Here is a 22,472-nt window from a genome sequence, read left to right on the forward strand (position 1 = left end):
AGTTCAGCACACCGATATGTTGGAGAGTAAACCCACAACATTTATAATTCGAGTACGACGCTTCGCCAGTAATTTAAATCACACGCATGTGTTTTAGCATTTCTACGGCTGTTAAACGATTCCAATCAAACACTGTCAAATATGCCTTGAGCTCCCACATACAGGCAGGTACTGCTTCACTGCTCACGTACAGTGCTTGTTCATATTGTACTTTATATTTCTGTGCTCACTGTAGGGGCCAAAATAATGAACTCATCATTATTGCTAATGGTTATGCCTCGAGCGTTTTTTTTTAAACAGTAAAAATAAAATACGTACTTAGTTTTTTTTGGCTCCTTACGCGACTGACATGCTTTAGCAATTTTTTTTATCACGCGAATGAGAATCGGATTCATTATTAAAAGGGCGACGCACGCGTGCATGCTGTATGGAACAGCCCACGCTCACATGCCTACGACCGCCACCTTACACAGCCAAGCGACCATCAACAACGGTTTGCCGTGGATCAGTTCACTGCAGGACGAAGGCTTCCCACCCCACATACTGCAGATATCTCTCACGGTCCTGCAAAGAATTATCCAATAAATATAATTTATACTCATAGGGCGCCTCCACTCAAGGCACATGACGTAGTGGTTTGCAGGGACCTGCTAAGAGGATTGGGGAATTAGTGACAACAATATAAGTGTAATTAAGGATCACAACATGGTAGTGGGGAGGGACAGGAAGGAGTGGAGGACGAGGGGAGGGAAGAGAATGGCTAATAGAGGAGAGGTGGGGATTTAAGACAGGAATGGAAGGTTAAAGAGGCAGACTGCTCAATGTGCAAGAGCAGTGTTGAGTCGATGGGCAGTGTTGAGTCTATTGGCAGTGTTGAGTCGATGGTACAGTGTTGAATCTATGGGCAGTGTTGAGTCTATGGTGCAGTGTTGAGTCGATGGTGCAGTGTTGAGTCTATGGGAAGTGTTGAGTCTATGGTGCAGTATTGAGTCAATGGGCAGAGTTGAGTCGATGGGCAGGTTTAAGTCTGTGGGCAGTGTTGAGTATATGGGCAGTGTTAGCTTATGATGCAGTGTTGAGTCTATGGGCAGTGCTGAGCTTATGGTGCAGAGTTGAGTCTATGGTGCAGTGTTAAGTGTATGGAAACTAAGAGGATGAGAGAGGACATGGAAGGAGATGAGAGACGCGAGATGAGGTGGGGCAACGGCATGGAGAGATTCAAAGACTCGCCTCGGGGTTAGAATCCACCCTGCCCGCGCCGACACACAGGACAATATCACGACATTTTCCTGGTGGACGTCATCATCTCAGATGCGGTGCATTCCTTCGCTGTCGCGATTTGTTACCATCGGCAACCATCATCCCTTCTGGCCGTGACATGTCCTGCCCAAGCCCACTTGCTTTTATGAACGGTTTGAATTATGGCATTAATCTTCGCATGTTCTCTCATCCATTATCCTCCTCCTTTCTGTTTCTCAGTTTTTGTTTTCATGTTTGTCAACGACCTGGTTGCTTCTGAACTATCCATCACAGCAGGTCTTACAGAACACGCACTGGTTAAACACGCTTGTCTTTTGGAAAATCGCTGTTGCTTTTCATTATCAGGTTCGGTTTTCTAAAAGACCTCTGACCCGCTCTCATTCGAGGTTAACCCTGTGCCACCCTAACCATCGTAAATGTAATACACACTCACACAAGCGCACACTTTTCGCCCATTACACATTTAATCGAAGGCAAAATGAGACAGAATGCTACACAAACAATACTGCCAACGGGGGTCTAATTCACTGAATGCAGCACCACAGTTCAGAGATACACCTATGGTTCTGTGTCATGTGACCATTCGACCTTTAACCCAATGCAAAGTAGCTCCAAGGTAGCTAAGATTTGCTCGGCAATTTCCGCACAGCATTGCCGACCCTCGACCTAATAACCGGAACCAATAGTCCGTGCCCACAGTCGTGTGTTGACGGCACGTTGTGAAAGGCTACCACGGTTTTTGCGCTCGCAACAATCGATCAAAGGTCGCTTTTTAAGGCCTCCCCTTCTCGGCAAAGCCCTTGACAAAGCTCGGTGAGAACCACCCCCGACCGATCGGAGCGTTGAAGCAAGAAAGGGCCCCGTAAATTCACCGGGATATTTGGAACGTATTCTCGAGACGATATTTGCAACAGTCGCCCAAATATTAGCCAGCTATTTGTAGGGCCAGACTCGTGCGGGAGGCGGGGGAGTTGGGTGGGCGGGGGTTCTAAGAGCTGCAGCTCGGGGCCTATGATTTTGAGTGCTCCTGAGAAATGTAATTTTTTAATGGTTGAAACTTAATCTTGTAACACTATGATAAATCCTATAGATGATGTGGTAATTAATGCCACATCATCACTGTGTCCTCCTAACAGTGATGTGCCAAGATTAAAATGTATATTTTTTTAATTTAATTTTCACATTGATTAGGATTTACAATTTTCATGTGAAATTTTTTTTGGTTAAACACTAGAAATTAAATAACCAAGGTAAATTACAATGGAGCGTGCTACATCGGGTATGGGTGGTAGTCAACAGTCAAGGGAAGGAGCTAAATATCCAAGGGGGTTTCGGGGGGGGAGCACAAAACTTTGACAGCCTTGGGCCCCCCCATCAAACTTAATCTGGGCCTGGCTCTGTGCTCCGGACTCAGGGCAGTCACACGAACAAATTGTCGAATATATATAGGACAGTGCAAGCATCCTTGTCCACGGATGAACGTTTGCAGGCATATCTAATGCATCAAATAACATCCGTCATTGAAAACAAGCTCCGTTACAGCCAGGACATTTTTAACACTTTTCTGAACATTCTTATGCTATGGCCGCAATAAACCCTAATCCGGCTATTCGTGGAAAACTTTCAGGAAATCAAACAAGGCCTGCCTTGTCAAGCGAGGCGCACGCAGCCCAATAGACACCACCCACCTTCGCAATGAATGCGCAGTTATACATGTGCTTGATTTGAAGCTTTCGTGACTGCAGGAATCCATACTCTTTGGTTCTTTCGTTAAAGTCACGCAGGTAGAAAGATAAAACTAAATATAAATAATATACCACATTTCAATCGCAACACAAGCGGTCGTCATCGGGCGGAAAAAATAATGGTGATATGTTATTTTTTTTTGTTTTATTTTTCTACCCACGTGACTTTAACGAAAGAACCAAAGAGTATACAGTGCATGTGCTTATTTAACGAACGGTGTGCTGCACGAAGGCGGTGTATTGAAAGGAACACTCCACCAACGACGACTGGTGGCGTGGCGGCACACATCACGGAAGTGTGACTGTTCACGGCATGTATTTTTTGTTTCTTTACGCCTTTAGAACGCGGAGGACTTAGAGGCTTTGGTAGTACAGGCCGGCAGGGTGGCGGGCGAGTGACGCAATGAACGCAGCCACTCACAGATTTCCAGATACAGGTCTTTAGGCATTGCAGCGAGCGCAAGCACGTGCAAGTGACTGATAAATTTAATTGTTCGGCTGCTTTATCTTCAAGCGATTCCCTCGGATTTTTTTTTCTTCATATTATCAACCGCGCTCAGGCAGCGGCAAAATACAGCTGCCTTGTCTGGAAATCTATCGCCTAATAAAGTAGTTGGAAATTGGAATGAGTCATGTTCACGGGGACGGTGGAATCCACGGTAGCCTTAACTATCTTTGAATCCACCTCAAAAATGCCCGTAATTACCCACGGGAGTTTATCATTAAATTAACGCACTCTACAACAGAGCATTATATTATTGTCGGTAATTGCACCGAGATTAGTATCGCCCGCCGCCGCACCTCGTGGCGACGTTTGCACAACGTTTTTTCCTTAAACACACGCCACTGAATGTGAAGCTGGGGAGGTCGGACGGCCTTTTAACAATGCCAATTATGAGAAAAATTTGCTGCTGGCGATATGTTCAAATATAAATAAAATCGCATTTGCATATTAAAAATATATATAATAAAAATGGCTGCCTGGCCCTCTGACTGACTGGCCCCCTGGCCACCTGCCTGGCTGCCTGGCTGGCTGGAAGGCAGGCCACGTCCAATGGACGTGCGCATTTTCTATTACATATGAACACATCTAAATGCATTTAAAGTGTGCCTGTGTGTGTCTGTCTGCACGCACACAATGATTAATAATTCCACACACGGTTTTAATAATTTTACTTTATTTAAAACTGATCAGAATTGAATTACCCTAATGAAATGACAGCTGTGGCCAGTAGTGTGCCAACAGTCGCAACATTGACCTTTACCGCTGTTGAGATGAGATGTGCATAGGTCACGTGTGTACTGCCAATGAGGCTCTGTTTTGGAAATGGCAAGTTTTTTTTATTTTTCACAGCACGCCGTTACATTAAAACGCATCCTGACATTTCGTTGTGCGAGTGAGCGTGGCAAATCTTTCGGTTTAATATAAAATTACATAAGAGAGTGCAAGCCGGATAGGCAAGCACACGTTCATTAACGCCGAAACGGCCAATGCCTTAAGAGTTATTTCTCCCACATAATTGTGTTCCATTAGCATGTAAGCATGCATACATGGATCCGCAACAAAGATCATCCACTTAGCTACATTGCACAAAGGAGAACGTATTATTCATTCATGAGCACCAATTAATTTAACAAAAGGACAAAGGTATAGCCATATAGACTGTTGGGTTAAGTGTTTATGAGTGCCCACCTATTTAAGCTGGCTGAGCACACAGAGACGTGGTGTGGCTCAGTACTACATCCCACCCATACTTCCCATCTTTGAAAACGAGCTTCATAGCTCATCGGATTCCTTCTGCAGTCTTAATAAAGATTCCGAGTCTGATGACATCTATCTGACTTTGGCTCCATGGTGCCGATGTTTCCCACTCCCGCACCGTGGTCAAGAGGTCATCATGGCCAATGCCGTCCATGGCACAACAACTTGCCATCGGATTCCACTGTTGTTGTAAAGTTGACAACCGGAACCCTTGAGGTCTGGACGTAGGCCTCTCCCTTTCTCACGGACCAAAGGGTGCCACTTCAATGCCAGTTTCACACTGGCATTGGAGTGCTACCCAGATTTCAGAATCGAACCAAAGGCATTCCTGGAAGGTCACCCAGTAAATCTGCTTCCATAAGAAAAGCGCACAAGTGTATATGCATACTGCACCGCAAACCAAAGTGTACCTGAGTTTGATTCCAGACCACAGTGGCAGGATGTGTCTCAGCATGCCTTTCTCCATCCCCCACAGGTCCACACTCAATTTGTGTACCTGCATTACCGGTAGTAATGCACGTAACATTGGGTGAGGGAATCAGGATAATTATTGCATTAACAGGTTGTGCTTTTAATGGACTACATAAGCCCTTTGGGTAAGAGGAGAGAGGTCAACGTTAGTGTTAAAGGACACGTGTTTGCGGCAGGAGTAATGTCTGTGCTACTGTGAGGATCCGAGTTGTAGTCTTGTGGCCCTTGAGCACAGGCACACGTGGAGCATGCTCGACGTTTCACGCCAGGAGAGGGTACGTCATGTTTAACCGTTCATGGTGAAACGCTTTTTGTGTTTAGTTTGTTGTCCCCCCCCCCCCGCCGCACCTCCGATTAGCACGGTTGGCAACGTATGGTGCCAAAGAAGTTCAACATTTGTACGTACATTGGGCAAGGCGACAAAATGTTACGAATTGTGATCAGGAAGTGGAGGTTGTGATAGGTGATACACTTGCGCAGAGCGGAGGAGGGCACTGAGGCGCCAGCCTGCCACGGTGGCGAGATCTTATTTACCTCGCCGGGTATACCAGAGGTCGTTGGGTTCATTCCCGACCATGGCAATGCCTGTATATTTGGAGTTTGCAAGTTTTCCCCATGGTCACGTGGATTTTTCTCTGGGTCCTCCGGTTTTTCGCTCCACGTTTAGTATCAACATGTGTTTTGGAGTATTTGGCTTCTATAAATTTCCACGCGATGATAAGCCACTTCATTGAGCTATCATTTGTGGCCAGGTCGCTTCTGAAAAAAAGCTGTGTAAAGCTCAATGGGCCTTACCTGGTAAAATAAAAAATAGTTGCGTAGTTTTTGTTTAATTTAGTTATCGAGACAGGCATTGGAGTCCATAATAGAGCTCTTTGGGTTAGATCGTGTAAATATAAATGTCGTTGAACCTGCCACCACCCAACACAGCCATTTAGTAATGTTTGTCAGGTAAACAAAACATGCCAATTCGTTACTAGTACAGCACACCAATTGTACAACATTTACAATTGTACAATTGTAAATGTTGTGAGTTTACTCTCCAACACACCGGTGTGCTGTACTAGTGACTTGTCATGTTTTGTTTACGTAATAAACCCTTATTAATTGGCTGTGTTGGGTGGTGGCGGGTTTAATGACACGTTTATATTCACACGATCTAACCCAAAAACCTCTAATGGATAATATTGGTCGCGAAAGCCTACGTGTTTAACTGGACTTTCTTGAGCTTGCACGGCCGAGCGGTACGGTGATATAGCACATGGGATGATGATGATGATGCAGTACGCGGAGGCAACAGCCCTCATCTCAGTTCTTTGTCATGCCATGGGATCACTGCAGGCTGACTTTCCAGAGCAAATGTGATTCAGTAGAAAGTAATTTCTCGCTCAACGCGGTTTTCGCCTAACGCCGCTCTTGTCAGGAATGCGTCAACTCTCGCTTGGGTAAGAGTAGAGAGGTCAACGTTTGTGTTTACTGTTTCCCAAAACTACAACACGAAATGTATCGAGTATATTTCAATATAATGCCACACATCATTGACTGGTTAAAATATATATATATATAAAGCCTACATACGGTAATGGGATCGAAAGGTTAGAGTTCAAGGGTCAAGGGTTACTATCTGTCCTTTGTAGCTGTTCTCATTAGAATCAAAGCATTAACTAACACAAACACCTTTTATAATTAAAACAGATCCTGAAAAGAAGCATGTGTATTTTCTGTAGAACATTTAAAATGTAAATTAGATCAAAATTGCAAGGTAATCTTTTTAAATGCCTGACAAAACCGAGTGAAAGCAATGGCCGTAGTGGCTGTTTGTCACTGTAGTTATGCTCTATTTCTTTAAAACGTGTTAAAGGAGGAACTTTTATGTAACTTCATACATAACTGTCACACGGCAAGCATAATTTACGTCTACGTCTGTGTGTTTGTGTGAGGGGAGCAGTAGTGTCATGCATTGAACATAAAAACCTCATGAAGATTACTCGTGAGAGAGGTCCATTCGGTTGAAATATTTTGAAATTTACCTATTTTCAATGAGAAAACGTGTGATTTTGTGTCATTCCTTCCTGGTCACAAAAGCAAAGTTTGTGGGGAATAATAATCGCCATTTTCGATATTTTTGAGGCATCAGCAATTAGAAAATAACACTTACTACCCAAGAACAAAAATCGTGTCACATAGTGACTCCTGTGCTGATGTCACCTATCCTTACACACGGTGTTTTTCCAGATACAGTTAATATCAATAACAAAGACACGTAATGCATAAGCATATGCAAACATGCATAAGCGTGTGTATAATTTATGTACACACAAAACTAATAGATACAAACATTGTTCTTTCGAAAATCAAATTACTAACACAAGAACGATTTATTTTACTCCTAGCAAGTGAAAGCCATCGTTTATTTTGTTCTAACATATTCAAAATCATTTCATCTCGGCATCTTGCACCATGTTACCCAATTAACTGTTTATACGAAGCTGTTAAAATGTGAAATATGTAACGTTAAGATATATGTGTTGGAAAAAAAGGCAGATTTTTTGCTCATTCAAGCCTACGCGTGTGTATAGGCATGTGTGCGTTAATTTATGAGCACATTTTTTTCATTTTCTAACGGGAAAGAAAAAAACGTAATTATTTACACATTGAGAGCCTGTTTAGAAAGTATGAACATTTGTAAGAAAAATCAATAATTGAATTGCCACACGACACAGCTTGATCAATCCCAGCACAGGCATTATTGCAACTGCAATAATTACTCACAACAGGTAGGCCCCACACCAACAGAATTAGCGCAGGAGATGTAATCATTTGTCCGTCGCGGTGGTGAGATGTTAACTACCTCGTCTAGTATACAGGAGGTCGTGGGTTCGATCCCGACCCTGACGAAGCCTGTACATTTGCAGTTTGCATGTTCTCCCTGTGGTCGCGTGGATTTTCCTATAGGTCCTCCGGTTGTTTTCCCCTCCACATTTAGAATCAACGTGCGTTTCGGGGGATATGTGGCCGCTATAAATGTACACACAATGAGCCACTTTTTTTTAGCAATAATTCGTGGCCAGGTCGCTTCTGAAAATGAGCTATATATCACTCAGTAAGCCTTCTTACCACGAAAAATAAAACATAGTTTTAATATTGATTTAAAGCTTTCGTGACTACAGGGATTCATATTTCTGGTTCTTTCGGTAAAGTCGCGTAGAATAATTTTATGTTTTTATTATTGTTTTATATTTTATTATTGTATTGTTTCCCTTATACGTGACTTTACCGAAAGAACCAAGAATATAGTTTTAATAGTTGACAGTTTGATCCTCTTAACAAAGAGACGTGGGGGGACTTTGTCGGCAGAAGGGGAGAGAAATGGAGGGGTGGTGGTTGTCGACGACATTCCACCTGCGCTTCGGCACGAAACATTGCGACGTGGAATGCGCCGCTCGTGCGGTAAATAATTAGCGAAGATTAATTGGGGGAACAAATTGCGAGATGAAATTAGTGTGACGTTTGAATCAAGTTTTCTGACGAGAGCATTAATGTTGCTTGCCTCTGTATTTATTAATAACTATTTTCCCAGAACTGTGAATTTGTTTTCCCGCGGTGATGTGTTTATTCCATCGTGTCGTTATGTTAATTAAAAAAAGAAACATTTACAAAAATAGATACTCAGAAAATCGCAGGACCACAACCCTAAAATGTAGTGCAATTAGCGGTATGTTAAAACAGTCGGTTAACAAAAGAATTAAGATATAAACTGCTAACTTGAGAACTAACACTTTACACGTAATAAAAAAAACTGGCCTGTGATTAAAATGCATTTACAAACTCGTTTGTCTCAATATTTCAGTTATTCCCTTTCACATTAATGTTACCAGTCAGCAGGTTTATAGAGTATTTCTCAGAAGCCATACGCAGATGATACAGCACAGCGCTCAACTTTCTGCAAGTGTGAAAGATAAAATAAAATCTTATATTCGTTTTTTAGATTATACTCCATGAACGTGCACACACGCGCACACACTATGTAATTCGTCCAAAGAGCTGACACCCAGATAAAATTAGAAAGTCACAATTAAAAACACACAGAACTAATTATTTTACATTTGCCCCGCTCCCCACCCCACACACACACACACTGCAAAACTTTGGAACATTTCTACATGACTGCGAACCCTAACGCTGCATAAATTTTATGGCTTAATAAATATATGGAAAGGGGCATTTTAAATTTAAATTAATTCAGATTTTTAATTATACTTAATACAGACCAAATGCACTTGTTTTACGCTATGCACAATTTTAAATATGCCGCACGGGAAAGTTGGTCACTGTCCCCATGCTTTTAGAAGGGGAAACTTAATTAACTACATTAAGAGTTATAAGGATTAGGTTACACAGTAAGATTAACCCTGAATAACTTTTGAAGAACCAGAGATCTGCACGAAAGGAGATAGGAAGGGCTGACGTTCATATCCCTGAGGACCAAATAATGACATCGTAATGCAGAGGTGTCAAGCAAATTACATATTGGAATTCCAAGGATTTTCCAAACCACTCTTGCATGAGCCTGAGCCAGTCTGCTACTGGGATGTGTGCACATTGGCATACAAAAAACCCTACTCCTACGGTTGCTCCATCGCGTTTATCAGCAATGCGCTAAGGCCCGAGTTTGAATCCTGCCTGTGGCTAACATCAATGGCACGTGATATCTGACAATGGTCCTGGGCCACCCTTCCCTCAGTGACATGTCAGCGAAAGCTCTTCATTCAGCAGTGGATTGATAAAAGGCAGTGAATTAGTTGTATTTTTTTAAATATAAAAATCAAAACCTCAAACACCCATCATGAACGCCTGTATATGAAACACAACCACAAGTCCACTGGCAGCTCGTTTTTTTTTTTAAATAAGTGACGGAAGTACAAACGTCGCTTCTCCCCACACAGCCCTCGGGGTTGACCCCAAGTCTCTGCATCAAACATCACTTCGGCTTAAATACGAACCGCATTGCAGACTTTGCTCTATTCTGCACGAGGGCATCTTACGTGGCGAACGAGGCTCACCAGAAGTCGGTCGAACTCCCCCCGGAGCGAACGGGTCTGAAGCTTTAAACGGGTCGGCCTACGGGTGGGAGGTGGATGGGTAGGGGGGGGGTGGGCCAGGGGGGGCGAAACGACAAAGGCATCGTTAAGCACGCGCAAGAGAGCAAGCGGTCACTCGGATACGTGACTCACCCTTCAGCACCTCCGATTAGCACGGTGCGGTGCAAAACAAGTTCAATGTACATACAGAATTACATCCCATCCCCCCACTATTAGGTCTTGAGCACCAGTGTCTATCTCAGCATCGTTCAGTTAGTGTGTTCCCCATTGAGTACTCAATGAACACATCGAGTATCTATGAGCATCGTAATAATACTTTAATAATACTTTCGTACCTTTGCTATGTTTCACTGGCACGTATCGTCTGCTAGCAAGGGGGTGATTTTGCTTCGTGGCTTTGCCCAACGTGTAGAATTTTGGATAAAACGCCCAGTATCTATAAAACCCATAGTATCTATGCGCACATATAATCCTCTCCGAACAGAATTGCGTACTTTTCTCTGAGATGAGCACGGGGTTTAGTCTCAATGAGGTGAAATTTCCGATTAATTATTTAAGTCAGTGATGGTTTTTTGGGTTAGATCGCGTAAATATAAATGTGTCGTTAAACCCGCCACCACCCGACACAGCCAATTAGTAAGGTTCGTCACGTAAACAAAACACGCCAATTCTTTACGGGGAGGGTTTAACGCCACATTTCTATTTACGCAACCGAACCCAAAAACTCTCTATCATGGATAATATTGGTCGCAAAAGCTGACGTGTTAAACCAGTGATGACGACCGGTTATCGGCTACATTATTCCATGAACCTGATAACCCAAACATGGTTGATCATATGAAATCAAATCACGAGTAAATTTGGTGGTCCGCACCATTGTGATACAACGAACGCAAAGGCACTGGTGGGTAGCGCATGCCACAGTGGAGACGAGGGCTGGGGGACCTCACAAATGTTACGAAGCATACTTCCCGTGCACGTCAAGGTGACGCCCCCTGGCACGCCAGGAGAATGCGGTACGGCAAAAATGCCGACTTATACCCCATCTATGGGATAGAGTGCTGCCCCGTTGCTCGTGTGGGTTTTCTCCGGGTGCTCGGGTTTCCTCCCACATATAAAAAAAAAACTAATTCATTGGCTGAAAAAATCTTAACACAGAGGACCACAGAATTCGGACAATTGTTGGCACCGGCTTGCCGCAACGGATGCCTTCCCGCTTGTCTTCGATTTCCTCGCGGCTCCGAGTCGTTCTCTCTCTCTTGCGGAAAAGTGAACGAATGTTCCGTGACGCGTCGCAGTTTGAAATCATTGTTATGCTCAAGGCTGATATGTAACCGCTGGACACCCGACGTCGTACTTTAGTTAAACGTGTTCACGTTCAGTGACAATACTTTCTGCCTTGAGGGGGACCTCTGTGGTCTACGTTACTGTCAATAACAAATCAACAACTTCATACTACAATTGCAACTAATTTATTTTATGCAGCCTCATTAAACAAATAAATGTATACTTTGTTTATATGTGAACACGGAAGACCGGCTGTTATCAAAAGTGGAACTACTGTGGTCCCAAAGAACCGAGGGTTAGTGACCTGTGATGAAATAACACAACAGATGACAAATTCAGACTAATTGGGAACAAATTTGTTAAGCATATCATTTGCAGTCGTTAAAACCAGACAGGGTTAAAGGTAAGCTCACTGTTGGCAATTTACCGGCAGTGTAACTGTAACAAATCATTAGTTTTGAAGCAAATGTGAAAATTAAGTTGAGACACCGTGCACACTCGTGAATACAGATATTATAAATGCAGTGTTTCTTCATACAAAAAGAATGTAAACACTTTAAATTAGGACTTACACGGAATTCTACAAATCCTGGTTATCTAATTTTCATACCAATGAAGCATTCCGTTCTTGCAATGCCATGGAATGATAACACGGACACAACAAAGCCTCGTGAACAGAAATTATCTGTGCGTTTTTTTTTTCTTAGCAGCAGCAGCAGTACCCTCTACATGATGAATGGAAGCGGCCGATGGCTCTGCAGGGCAGCTCTACCCAACTGCCTTGATATTTAGCTGAAGTGTTCCAGAGACTGAATTAAACTTTGTGACAATTGAACGTGCCGCAATGAGACACCCCCCGTGGCAAAAGCCGGAAGGACGACTGGAAACAGTCACGATGCGTGTTTGGACAAGGTGCAGCAATTAGTAAGAACACCGCCCTGACCTCAATGTAAAAATGGCTTGGAAATCGGACCGTAGTTTCACTAAGTTCATCACAATTGCCTGCATCTCATGCCACTGCTGGTGTAAGTGCCTCAACTACAGGAGCTCCAAGAGAACTCCTCTAGAAGATATATTTTGGCCTACTCTTCCATGCTGGTCAGACACCTTAGGAAGAGGCGGGAGTACGCACGATTTACATCATCACAAGCAACCTGTCGATCGACTACAGTGAACCGAGCCGGCATGCCGGGATATCGAACCGTCGACCTCAAGTCTGCTAACCCTTATACGATGGCCACATCCATTTGTATATGCATAGTAGTCTGTGCATTAATAAGTACCCGTCGTTGAGCGACGCTGCTGACCTCCCACCCGCTCGCCCCCTCCACCCCTCCCCCTGGCACCCCCCACCACCTGGGCCCCCCCTTCCCTCGTGCCCCTGCACGCTGGCCGGTGCATGGCCTCCAGTCGATCAGAATGGCGGGAGAAGACTGACAAAGCTGTCAGATTTATTTTTTGTTTGCTAATAACACAATTGTAGCTACCTTGGTGGTGGTGGTGGTGCTGCTGTTGAACGGGTCCGAGCTGTTGGATGAGAAGGGGTCTTCGGCGATTGCCTTGGAGAACGGCCCGGCCGATTTGGACCTAAAAGGGTCGGCGTCACTGCCTGCCCTCGAGAACAGATCCGCAGACGAAGCCCCGGGCTTCGAGAAGGGATCGGAGCGACCACCACCACCGCCGCCGCCGCCACCAGCGCCGGCAGTGACCTTCAAGAATGGGTCGCTCGTGGTGCTGCTGCTGCTGCTAGCAAAGAGGCCTGGTCCGGTACTCGGCTTGCCGAAGGGCTCTTTGGGAGCCGGCGTCGAGGTGGAGGAGGTGGTAGTGGTGGTGGCGAGGCTGGACTTGCCGGGCTTCACGGCAGAGGAACCTCCAAAGGGGTCGCTGCCCTTGAATGGGTCCTCGCCAAACGGGTCTGCGTTATGGGGGGCGAGGCGAGGCGGAAGAAAAACGGCCGAGCATGAGGAAAACGTCACGTGGCTCGGGGGACATGTCGCGAGAAGACAAGAGGTGATCAACGTGGAAGCATCAGGGAGGAGACTGAGAAAGCGGCGGTTCCAAGCGGTGAACCAGGCTGCGAAGGGCTTCCATGGAGTGAACGTGGAAATCTCCCAGAATGGGAACGAGTGCAAAAATATGGAGAAACCAGACCCCCCCCCCCGCTTACACATGAGTGGGAAAGTTTCAGGGGAAAAAAAGAGAAGGAAACCTCTCTCTCACCGTCGACTTCATTTTTGACTGAAGACATCTTTAAAAAAACGTAAAAGTCTAAATGTTTTCCCACTCATGTAAACACGAGGAATTACTAAATTTCCGGCTTCCAACCTCGATACCATTTTGGAACACAGGCACTCCTCTACTTTAGAACGAGTTAGGTTCCAGAGGTCTGTTCAGAAGTTGATTTGTTCGTTAGTCCAACTTTACTCCAAGCATGTTGTACGGCATGTACACTAAACACGAGGAATGTGCTTTAAAAGTTGCATAATCTCCTGTAGATGCTCCTGGTTATTAATGTTCTGCAGATGTAGATGCCACCACCGCCATCTATTGCATGGTGGTTGAACTTACGACTCTCGTTCCGAACAGGCAACTGGACATACGGACAGATTTGTTCTTATCTCTGAAAATTCCTAAGTCGAATGTTCGTACGTAGAGGAGTCCCTGTATTGTTATTTCTATGGTAGGGATGAGTCAGTCCATAAGTCAACCAATGTTTCACCATCATCATCATCTATCCCTTAACAAAAATGGTCATAGAGGTGACACTGATACCTCAGCCGTCAGCTCTGTCCACCCGTACCTGCCCTCCGCAGCAATCTATCTGGTGTTGTGCTGGTTTACCAGCGGTAAATATCGTCACATTTTTTCATCGACTGATCTCGGGTCATCTTCTTCTTCCTTCCACGACGCCCCATGAGGAGTTAATGTCCCCCTTTTTGCGTCACGTGACGAAACCATTTCAGTTTCCTCAACCAATGTTTAATTGTTTACACAAATTTGGTCCTAGTTTTATCAACCAGAGATATAAGGCTCCGTCGACCCACACACTGGTATTTGAACTCGAAACTTTCAAATTGTGAGCCGCACATTATAATCACCGATTTTACCAGGCAGATGGTTTGTTTTTTTTCCCACTGGCAATGAAGGTTTTTTATAATTTCCCCCATCTCTTGGGATTAGCCACAACATTCGGTAATTACACTGCAGTGATGGACCAGTGTTACTCATAAACACTCACACCAGAAATAATATACTAATCATGCTTTAACACAGCACCGTGAATGTGCGTTTATATATATATGTGTGAAAAGTAGTGTAGCGATTAGCGCGCTGCGCTACGAACCCGGCGACCCGAGTTCAATTCCTGCTCACGGCCAACAATAGTGACGATTATCTGAACCAATCCTGGGCCTCGCCTATATCGACTCAGCCTTAAATGAGTACCTGGGGTGATGTGTAAACATCGCAACTGGGGAGACAAAGGTGGCCGGGCGTGGTGCTGGCCACCCACTCGCGTGCCGTGGCCGGCCATCATAGGTGCTGGCTAAAAGCACTTGCCCCAACAGCCTGTTAAGGCTATACGGGGGATCTATGTCTTTATGTGTGTATACCTAGTGCTGTGTGTAAACCACAGTACGTACTGGGGAGAGACAATGGCAGCCAGGCATGGTTCCGGCCACACCACTCCCTCGTGCGAAGTCTTGGCCTTCGTAGGTACGCGCTAACAGTACTTTCCCCAAAAGCCGATGTAGGCTACATAGGGGATCTTTGTCTTAGTACATATATATACACATCTCTCAGGTAGCATTGTGTTCTTTATGTTAAAGTTTGGATTGGCTGTGAAGGCTGCATTTCAAAGATACATTTCGTACCTGCTATTGATTCTTGGCCTGCAAACGGATCTCCCTGGAAAGGATCGCCTGGAAAATAAACACGGAGCAATTGTACTTTCAGCATGATGACATTGTGGGTTTTTAATGCGGTGATGATTGTTGGTAATTATTGTGATCATAATACATATGATGATGATGGTAATAATGTTGAATATACGACATAAGATGAAGATGATTATGATAAAACAAGCTGATGATCATGATGATGGTAATTATAAGACTCATGATGATTACGAGACACATGGTGATGATGAAGATGATCATTATAAGATACCTATTGATGACGGTGATGATGATGGTGATTATGACAAAACACTTAAGGATGTCGATGATGATGATGAGACATGCATTAGTATGGACAGTTCACAAACTAACCCCATTTACCCAAGGTAGGAATGCAGTTTGCTCAGAGAGGGCATCCTTTCTTTTATTATATCCAGCGTAGCTGTGGTTACGAGGCAACTAATGAATTGCGCCGCATGCTGGGACACGGAGTCATATACCCGGGTGGATCGGCATCCCTGCTCAGAAAAATAAAAATCGAAGCCGGTTCATTCTGGAAAAACCTCGCAAGGCCGCCGTTTGATTCCAGCTGCGCAAGTGGGTTGTGGAAGGAAAACATCCAATGCCTCCACAATTCTTTGCCGAAGATAAAATCGTTTCAAAAGTGAAGTCGACAAGGCCAGCTCGGCAATGTGACACCAGCACAGGATCGTGATTCTGTCTCGTTAGGGATGCCTTGATTGGAAATGGTGAGCCTGCGGCAATTTGCGTAAATCCTGCAAGACATTAAAAGTATGACTCTTTTACACGAGACTTACTGTGGCGCAGTACATCTGGCCGCATATATTACGGCTTAAAGAGCAGTGCAGATCAGAGCTATTGTTGCGTAACATTTAATAAAGGGGGGGGGGTATGGAAATAGTTTTAAGATAGTGAAAGAAAAAAGTGGTCTGGTAACTTTTATTTAGGCCAATCAATTCGTCATTGAAAGCCTTTACGTAAGCTAGTTGAGGGCCCAATGAGCTAGCGTGTTTGTAATAAGCGAAGTTTGGGAAATGTGCTGTAAAATAATAACTAAATAAATATAAAATGGATAGTCCATTTTCAATCCACTTCTGTATTAAGGCGTCCCCATGCCATGTCGGTCTGGGTGTTGTTTTGACGATGATGCTTTCACCACGATGGTCTGTGCAAGTGGGTGACGTGGTAGGGGGAGAGCCAGGACCGGCACAGATATCACGTGCCACTGATGGTAGCCTTGGCTGGCAATTAAAGTAGCTTGGGTTTTCAGTGCTCTGTGATAACCAGTGCACCACCATCTCCACCCAAAGATTATGGGTGTTTGATTAAATATACCATAAAAAAATCTAAGAATAATATATTTACACACACTAACAAATGCAAAAAAAGAACATAATTTAACTAAAGAGTGTTAATTCATTATCTCCAATAACTTTAAATGCAATCATTATTGCTGGTGGGTGTAAGAGTGGCGGTGCAGTGAATAGCACACTGCACAAATGAACCCTGCGCCAAGAGTTACATTTCCGGCCACAGCGAGCGTCAGTGGCGAACGACATCTGAACTCGTCCTGGGCCATGAGCCCTCGCCAACTCATGCTGAATAGCGTAGTGAAGTATGGTCAAACAAAGATAAAGATCCCCCGTATTGCCTCAATAGACTGTTGGGGCAAGTGCTGTGAGCGAGCACCTATAAAAGCCAGCACAGCACACTATGGGGTGGGTGGCTTACACCACGCCCGGCCGCCTTTGTCTCCCCAGTGGTGATGTTTTTACACATTGCATTTGAGGCCGAGTCGACCTAGGGGAGGCCCAGGACCGGTTCTAATAATATTCACCGTTGTTGGCCGTGAGCAGGAATCGAACTCGGGCCACCAGGTTCGTGGCACGGCGCGCTAACCGCTGCATGCTCAGACAACCCTGATGTGACCGACATGCTGAGAGGGAAACCATCCAACAGCGGACTGGCAAGGGGGTGTAAATAGTGATTCATTATATTATGGGACCTCCCTTGCCAGGATCAAAATGTAGTGACGTTATGGATGTCACTCTGACGCTAAGCGCCAACTACTGTCGCAGGAGTGGAGACGCATGTCGGGAGTCTTCTGGGCCACCGGACCATAGATCGACATGCAAGCGGGCCATAGGGGGCTTGAGGGACACGTGATGGGGAGCCGAGCTTCTGGCAGGATCGAGGGGGGGGCGTGGCCGAGGGCGGAGCTAAAGGAGAAGCCGCGACAGCGATTGGGGCTCGTCTGTGGAATCGACCCTGGGTCCTGCGGCTCGTTCGTCTCCGGGTCTTTGGTCTTCGCTTGGTTCGTGTAGTTAACCCGCTGCTCACGTAGTTAACCGTGTAGCTACACCTAGCCGTAGAACCAGTGGATGTTTAGTGAGTCACTCTGTAGGGGAGTTAATAAATAAACGTGTTGCCTCCAACTCCAGTGTGTGCCTCCGTACAACACACTACAAAAATATAGGAATAGGTTTTACCCTTTCTGGCAATAAAACAGTTTGTATTAAGATGTTCAAACACCAAACAGAAACCTTTTGCATGTAATCATGTCTGTATTAACCACATATGCTTGTAGTGAACATGCATGTATATGTAGTTAATGCAGACATGTTTCACCACAAGTATATGTGGTTAATGCAGACATGATTCCTTGCAAAAGATTTCCGTTTGGTGTTTTAACATCTTAACACAAACCGTTTAATTGCCAGAAAGGAGAAAACCTATTCTAATAGTTATTCATTATGTTAACGCTGTGAAAGGTATTGTCATACGCTGCGTATAATAATGCCATACTTCCTTTGAAGGGATCCTCTGCTTTGAAGACGCTTTCTGTAGCGAAGGGGTGCTCCTTTTGGAAGGGGTCCGTCTTGCCCTCAGCGGATGACGGAGGGAACATTGGCGCTTTGGAGTGAAAGGGATCCTCCTACAAAAGGGAAGAGAAATATACGTAGATATAAAGTTGAAAATTAATGGGAAATTTACTTACGAAACTTACAAGTCATCTTGAGGTTTCTAAGCATTAAAAACCAACCCCTCTACAAGCTATAATGCACTGTGGCACTTTACTACTTTCTTTCATCTTTTTGATATTTTTTTCCCCCAGTAATTTTCCGCAATGTTGCTCATCTCTATTTTCGCGTTTGCCGGCCAATGCCGGCTGAAGGGCCGTGCCAGACCAAAGCCATCGCCCTTGACCAGCACTGCACAACATCGAGTGCTGAAATGAAACTCTCCCGGCAGCTGTGGATGAGGATAAATAATAAATAAAACATCCAACACTGATGCACATTCCGTGGGATGAGAAAATTATCCCGGCTGACGCATGTGGTGCACATTTACGACACTTAATGGACGGCTTGAATATTAGTAGGGCTAACCGCGGAGTGGGGGGGGGGGGGCAAGGGCAAATGGTCCAAGTCACCAATAATGGAACGAGGGTAAATGGCATTTCTGAAAAAATCCCTTATGTTTGAAATTGCCGTCCGTTTTGTATAACCGAGACTGACACCAAAGCTGCTAATGCGTGTATGAAATAAACGCCTTGGCTCCCCGCCTCCTACCCAACTTTGTTACAATCCCAGACGTGACTCTAATTGGCTCATAAGAGCATGTGACAGCAGCTGGCCCACGCGCCACCCGTTCAGATGGTTAATCATCGCCAAGAGGTAAAGCACTAAGCAGCGGTGTAACCCGCCCAGCACAATCCAATTGATCACACGTAAGTGACCAAACAAGCAGATAAATGTGCCTCTTTCACAGATCTGTCCCTCCGAATAAAAAAAATATAAGTGTTTATTACACATCCCATCACCCACATGGCCTTTCTTCTGGGAATGCATAATTTCAGCAGCAGCGGGGTTTCAACGCAAGCGACGCTCTGGACCGGATTCCACGTTCGAGATCTCATCAGCTGAGTCAGGCTTGCTTTAGCCAACAGCGGTGAACTGACAGATATTTGTGGGCAAGGACCCCCCCCCCTCCTCTGCTAGACATGAGCCTGAATTCAAAGCAAAACGATTTAATAATCATTAGCTGAATTGTGGAGAATATAAGAACAAAATAAATAACCAAATTAAATCTCCTTCACATATCTGTCTCTCCATTTGAAAAACAAAATAATTTATGAGAATTTTTTTTAAAAGCTGCTCTTTCGGGAAAGCAGTGGCGCGTGTTACTCCTTTATCCTTCGCGACATTTTGCCTCCCATGTCCGACGCATCTTCAGGCCTAAAGATGTGTTTACCTTTCTTATACTTTTCACTCCAATCGTTTTTTTGTATTGTTTGTTGTTGTAACTTTTTGACCCGCACAGAGTGGATATCGTTTAAAAAGAGCTTTAAAGCTCATTGGCTTTCTCCAGGATAAATAAATATTCTGATTCTAAAGATGGTCACTGCGGGTTGGCCTAGGACAGGTTCAGATATCACTGGCTACTCATGTTAGCCGTGGCTGGGAATAAAACTCGCGTCGCTGGGTACGCATCACAACATGCAAACCATGCATCATTACATCGTGTGCGTGAGCATTGATTGTTTGTCAATCGTGCAAATTATCCCAAAAGAGTAACCTTTGAGAGAATTTCTCATACATCGAGCCGTGAACACATTCCTGCGGAGGGAGCTGGTAGGAACGTTAGGTTGCTCGGTTAATGGCCAGGGTCAATGGCGGCGTGGTGTATTCCGCAAATATGGCCGACTGTGAGGGCGGGCACAATCCGGCATGAGTAGGTTAAACGTTGAGTTTTATAAGGGCACCACAGGGTGACCAGCCCCTCCCCACCCCCCACCCAGCCCCACCCTCCCCACCCAGCCCCTCCCCACCCAGCCCCACCCCACCCTCCCACCCAGCCCCTCCCCACCCTCCCCTCTCCACCCAGCCACACCCCTCACATTTTTGGATGCACGACGGACGGACAGAATAATCCCCTGTGGGCTGGTGTAACCAGGAGGTTCCTACCAGTAAAACATACATCAATACACAAGTATATTTTACACATGCCACGGCTGATGGAATGGGTCACACTTGGAACCATGCCGAACAGACAGGGTCCTTGCCGACAAACATCTGCCAATTCACGAGCATTTATTAATTTTTTGGCATTTTCTCTAGGGACTTACAACTAATGCTGACAGCTTGTGTATTTACAGGGACTCCTCTACTTGCGAACGAGTAACGTTTCAGAGTTCTGTTCGTAAAGGCGAATTGTTCACAAGTCCAACTTTACTCCTGTCGATTCCAAACATGTTGTACGGCGTGTAGACTAAACACAGGGAATGGCTTTAAAAGTTGCATAATCTCCCGTAGATGTAGATGCCACTGGTTCTTCATGTTCTGCAGATGTAGATGCCACTGGTTCTTCATGTTCTGCAGATGTAGTTGCCACCACCGCCATCTATTGCACAGCGGTTGAACTTATGACTCTCAATCCGAACGTACGGACAGGTTTGTTCGTATCTCTGAAAGTTAATGTCAAATGTTCGTAAGTAGAGGAGTTCCTGTATATGGTTATGAGTGTTAGTGGACTTCAGAGACAAGCCAGCACGATCGTTAAATATTGCATCAACATGTTTTGGTTTGACCGCCGTTTTCGCTAGATTATGAGATGCTCCATAATGTACGACGCACCACAAAGCTTTGGGGGTCATTTATAAAAAGAAAAAGGTGTTCTTTATAAATCGGGAGTATGCGGCGCAATGATTACGAAGCATCTGTTTAATAATGGGGGAGAGGGTCCCCTCCCTCCCGCCTGCTCCGATGAGTCCGGTGTGAGGGAGGATGTAAAATAAATAAATACATTTTATTTTAAAAAGCATGAAGGAAAGGTGTCTTCTGGAACGTTACTCTGAACGGCTGGTTGGCGATCTTCTGTCATCCGCGTGGTAAATATATCGCTATGACAAATCGAACCGTCTTCCTGAAGATGACGAAGGCAACTCAGTCTGGTGCACCCCTAACTTCGATTTAAAATAGAGGGAATAAAGCGTCTTGCAATCCAGAAAATATGGAATAATAATCGAGAAGATAGGGAGCAGGGTGTCTGATCTTTCAGTATATGTGTATGTAGAACTTCTTTCGCACCGCACGTAGCCAACCGTGCTCATCGGAGGCGTTTTCAAAAGGGGGTTCATCAGCCCCTTCTAGCCCCCCCCCCGCCCGCCGCCACCCACGGGACTCACTCTCCTAACAATCTGGCTTCTTAGTCGCCATCGCTTCATCAGCTGCTGTGCACCCTGGGATCTGCAAAAAAAAAACGACAGCCGCTCTCCCCCTTTCCCACTCCCCCGTGTGTCCCTACGACCCCCACCAGCCGTCACCACAGAGCCCTTATCTTCCCGTATTCTAATTCCCATCTCCGTCTCACGCTGCCATTTCTATTCTTTGCTTATTTATAAATTTTCCTTTCCCTTTCCTCGGACACTGTTCTTTCCAGGGATCGTATGCAACCTTGCTGCCCTCCCTCCACACGTATGGGATGACTGCCAACCTCCTATTTTGCTTGGCTAAGTCTATTTGCCTGCCGAGATATGTGGGTCTCTCTCGGCAACTCTCACCGTTGCTTGCAGCCATGAATAAGGGCAACTGCCAATTACCAGTTGCAGTGTAAAAGGCAGTCACGGACCTTTTCATGCTCAATAAAATAAGTACCGTTTTTTTTGGGGCATTCAATCGTGGTTCTACAGCGTAGATTGTAGCGGTCGTGCTGCCGCATATCGGGGTGTGCCGTGTGCCGCTCGGCATGACGTCCGATGTTCCCCCCCACGTGCTGGGAGCTCCTTCAGTTCACCTCCTGAAGAAGCTCCCAGCAGGGAAGCACACATCGTCGGAGAGCTGTTCACACGGTGTTTGTTCGACAAAAATGGGCGCTGCCACATTATGACTCACTTTTGAATAGGCAGCATTAATGTCAACGGATGGGA

At 45.1% G+C, this 22,472-nt stretch overlaps 1 protein-coding gene across 4 annotated transcripts in view; it reads right to left on the reverse strand.

The window, feature by feature from the left end:
* EPS15L1 (epidermal growth factor receptor pathway substrate 15 like 1) overlaps nt 1-22,472 on the reverse strand; it is a 111,009-nt gene that overhangs the window by 31,222 nt on the left and 57,315 nt on the right. For all 4 annotated transcript variants that reach the window (XR_013640087.1, XM_078877073.1, XM_078877072.1 and 1 more), the window contains exons 17-20: nt 18,350-18,479; nt 15,500-15,547; nt 13,115-13,542; nt 10,302-10,359 (exon numbers count right to left, since the gene is read on the reverse strand). Coding sequence is in view for 3 of the 4 variants with exons in the window: in XM_078877073.1 (XP_078733199.1) it covers nt 10,302-10,359; nt 13,115-13,542; nt 15,500-15,547; nt 18,350-18,479 (664 nt within the window). In the remaining variant the exon portion in view is untranslated. The remainder of the gene's footprint in view (nt 1-10,301; nt 10,360-13,114; nt 13,543-15,499; nt 15,548-18,349; nt 18,480-22,472) is intronic.

This window comes from Lampetra fluviatilis, chromosome 46 (genome assembly GCF_964198595.1).
Source record: "Lampetra fluviatilis chromosome 46, kcLamFluv1.1, whole genome shotgun sequence".
Taxonomy (NCBI): Eukaryota; Metazoa; Chordata; class Hyperoartia; order Petromyzontiformes; family Petromyzontidae; genus Lampetra; species Lampetra fluviatilis.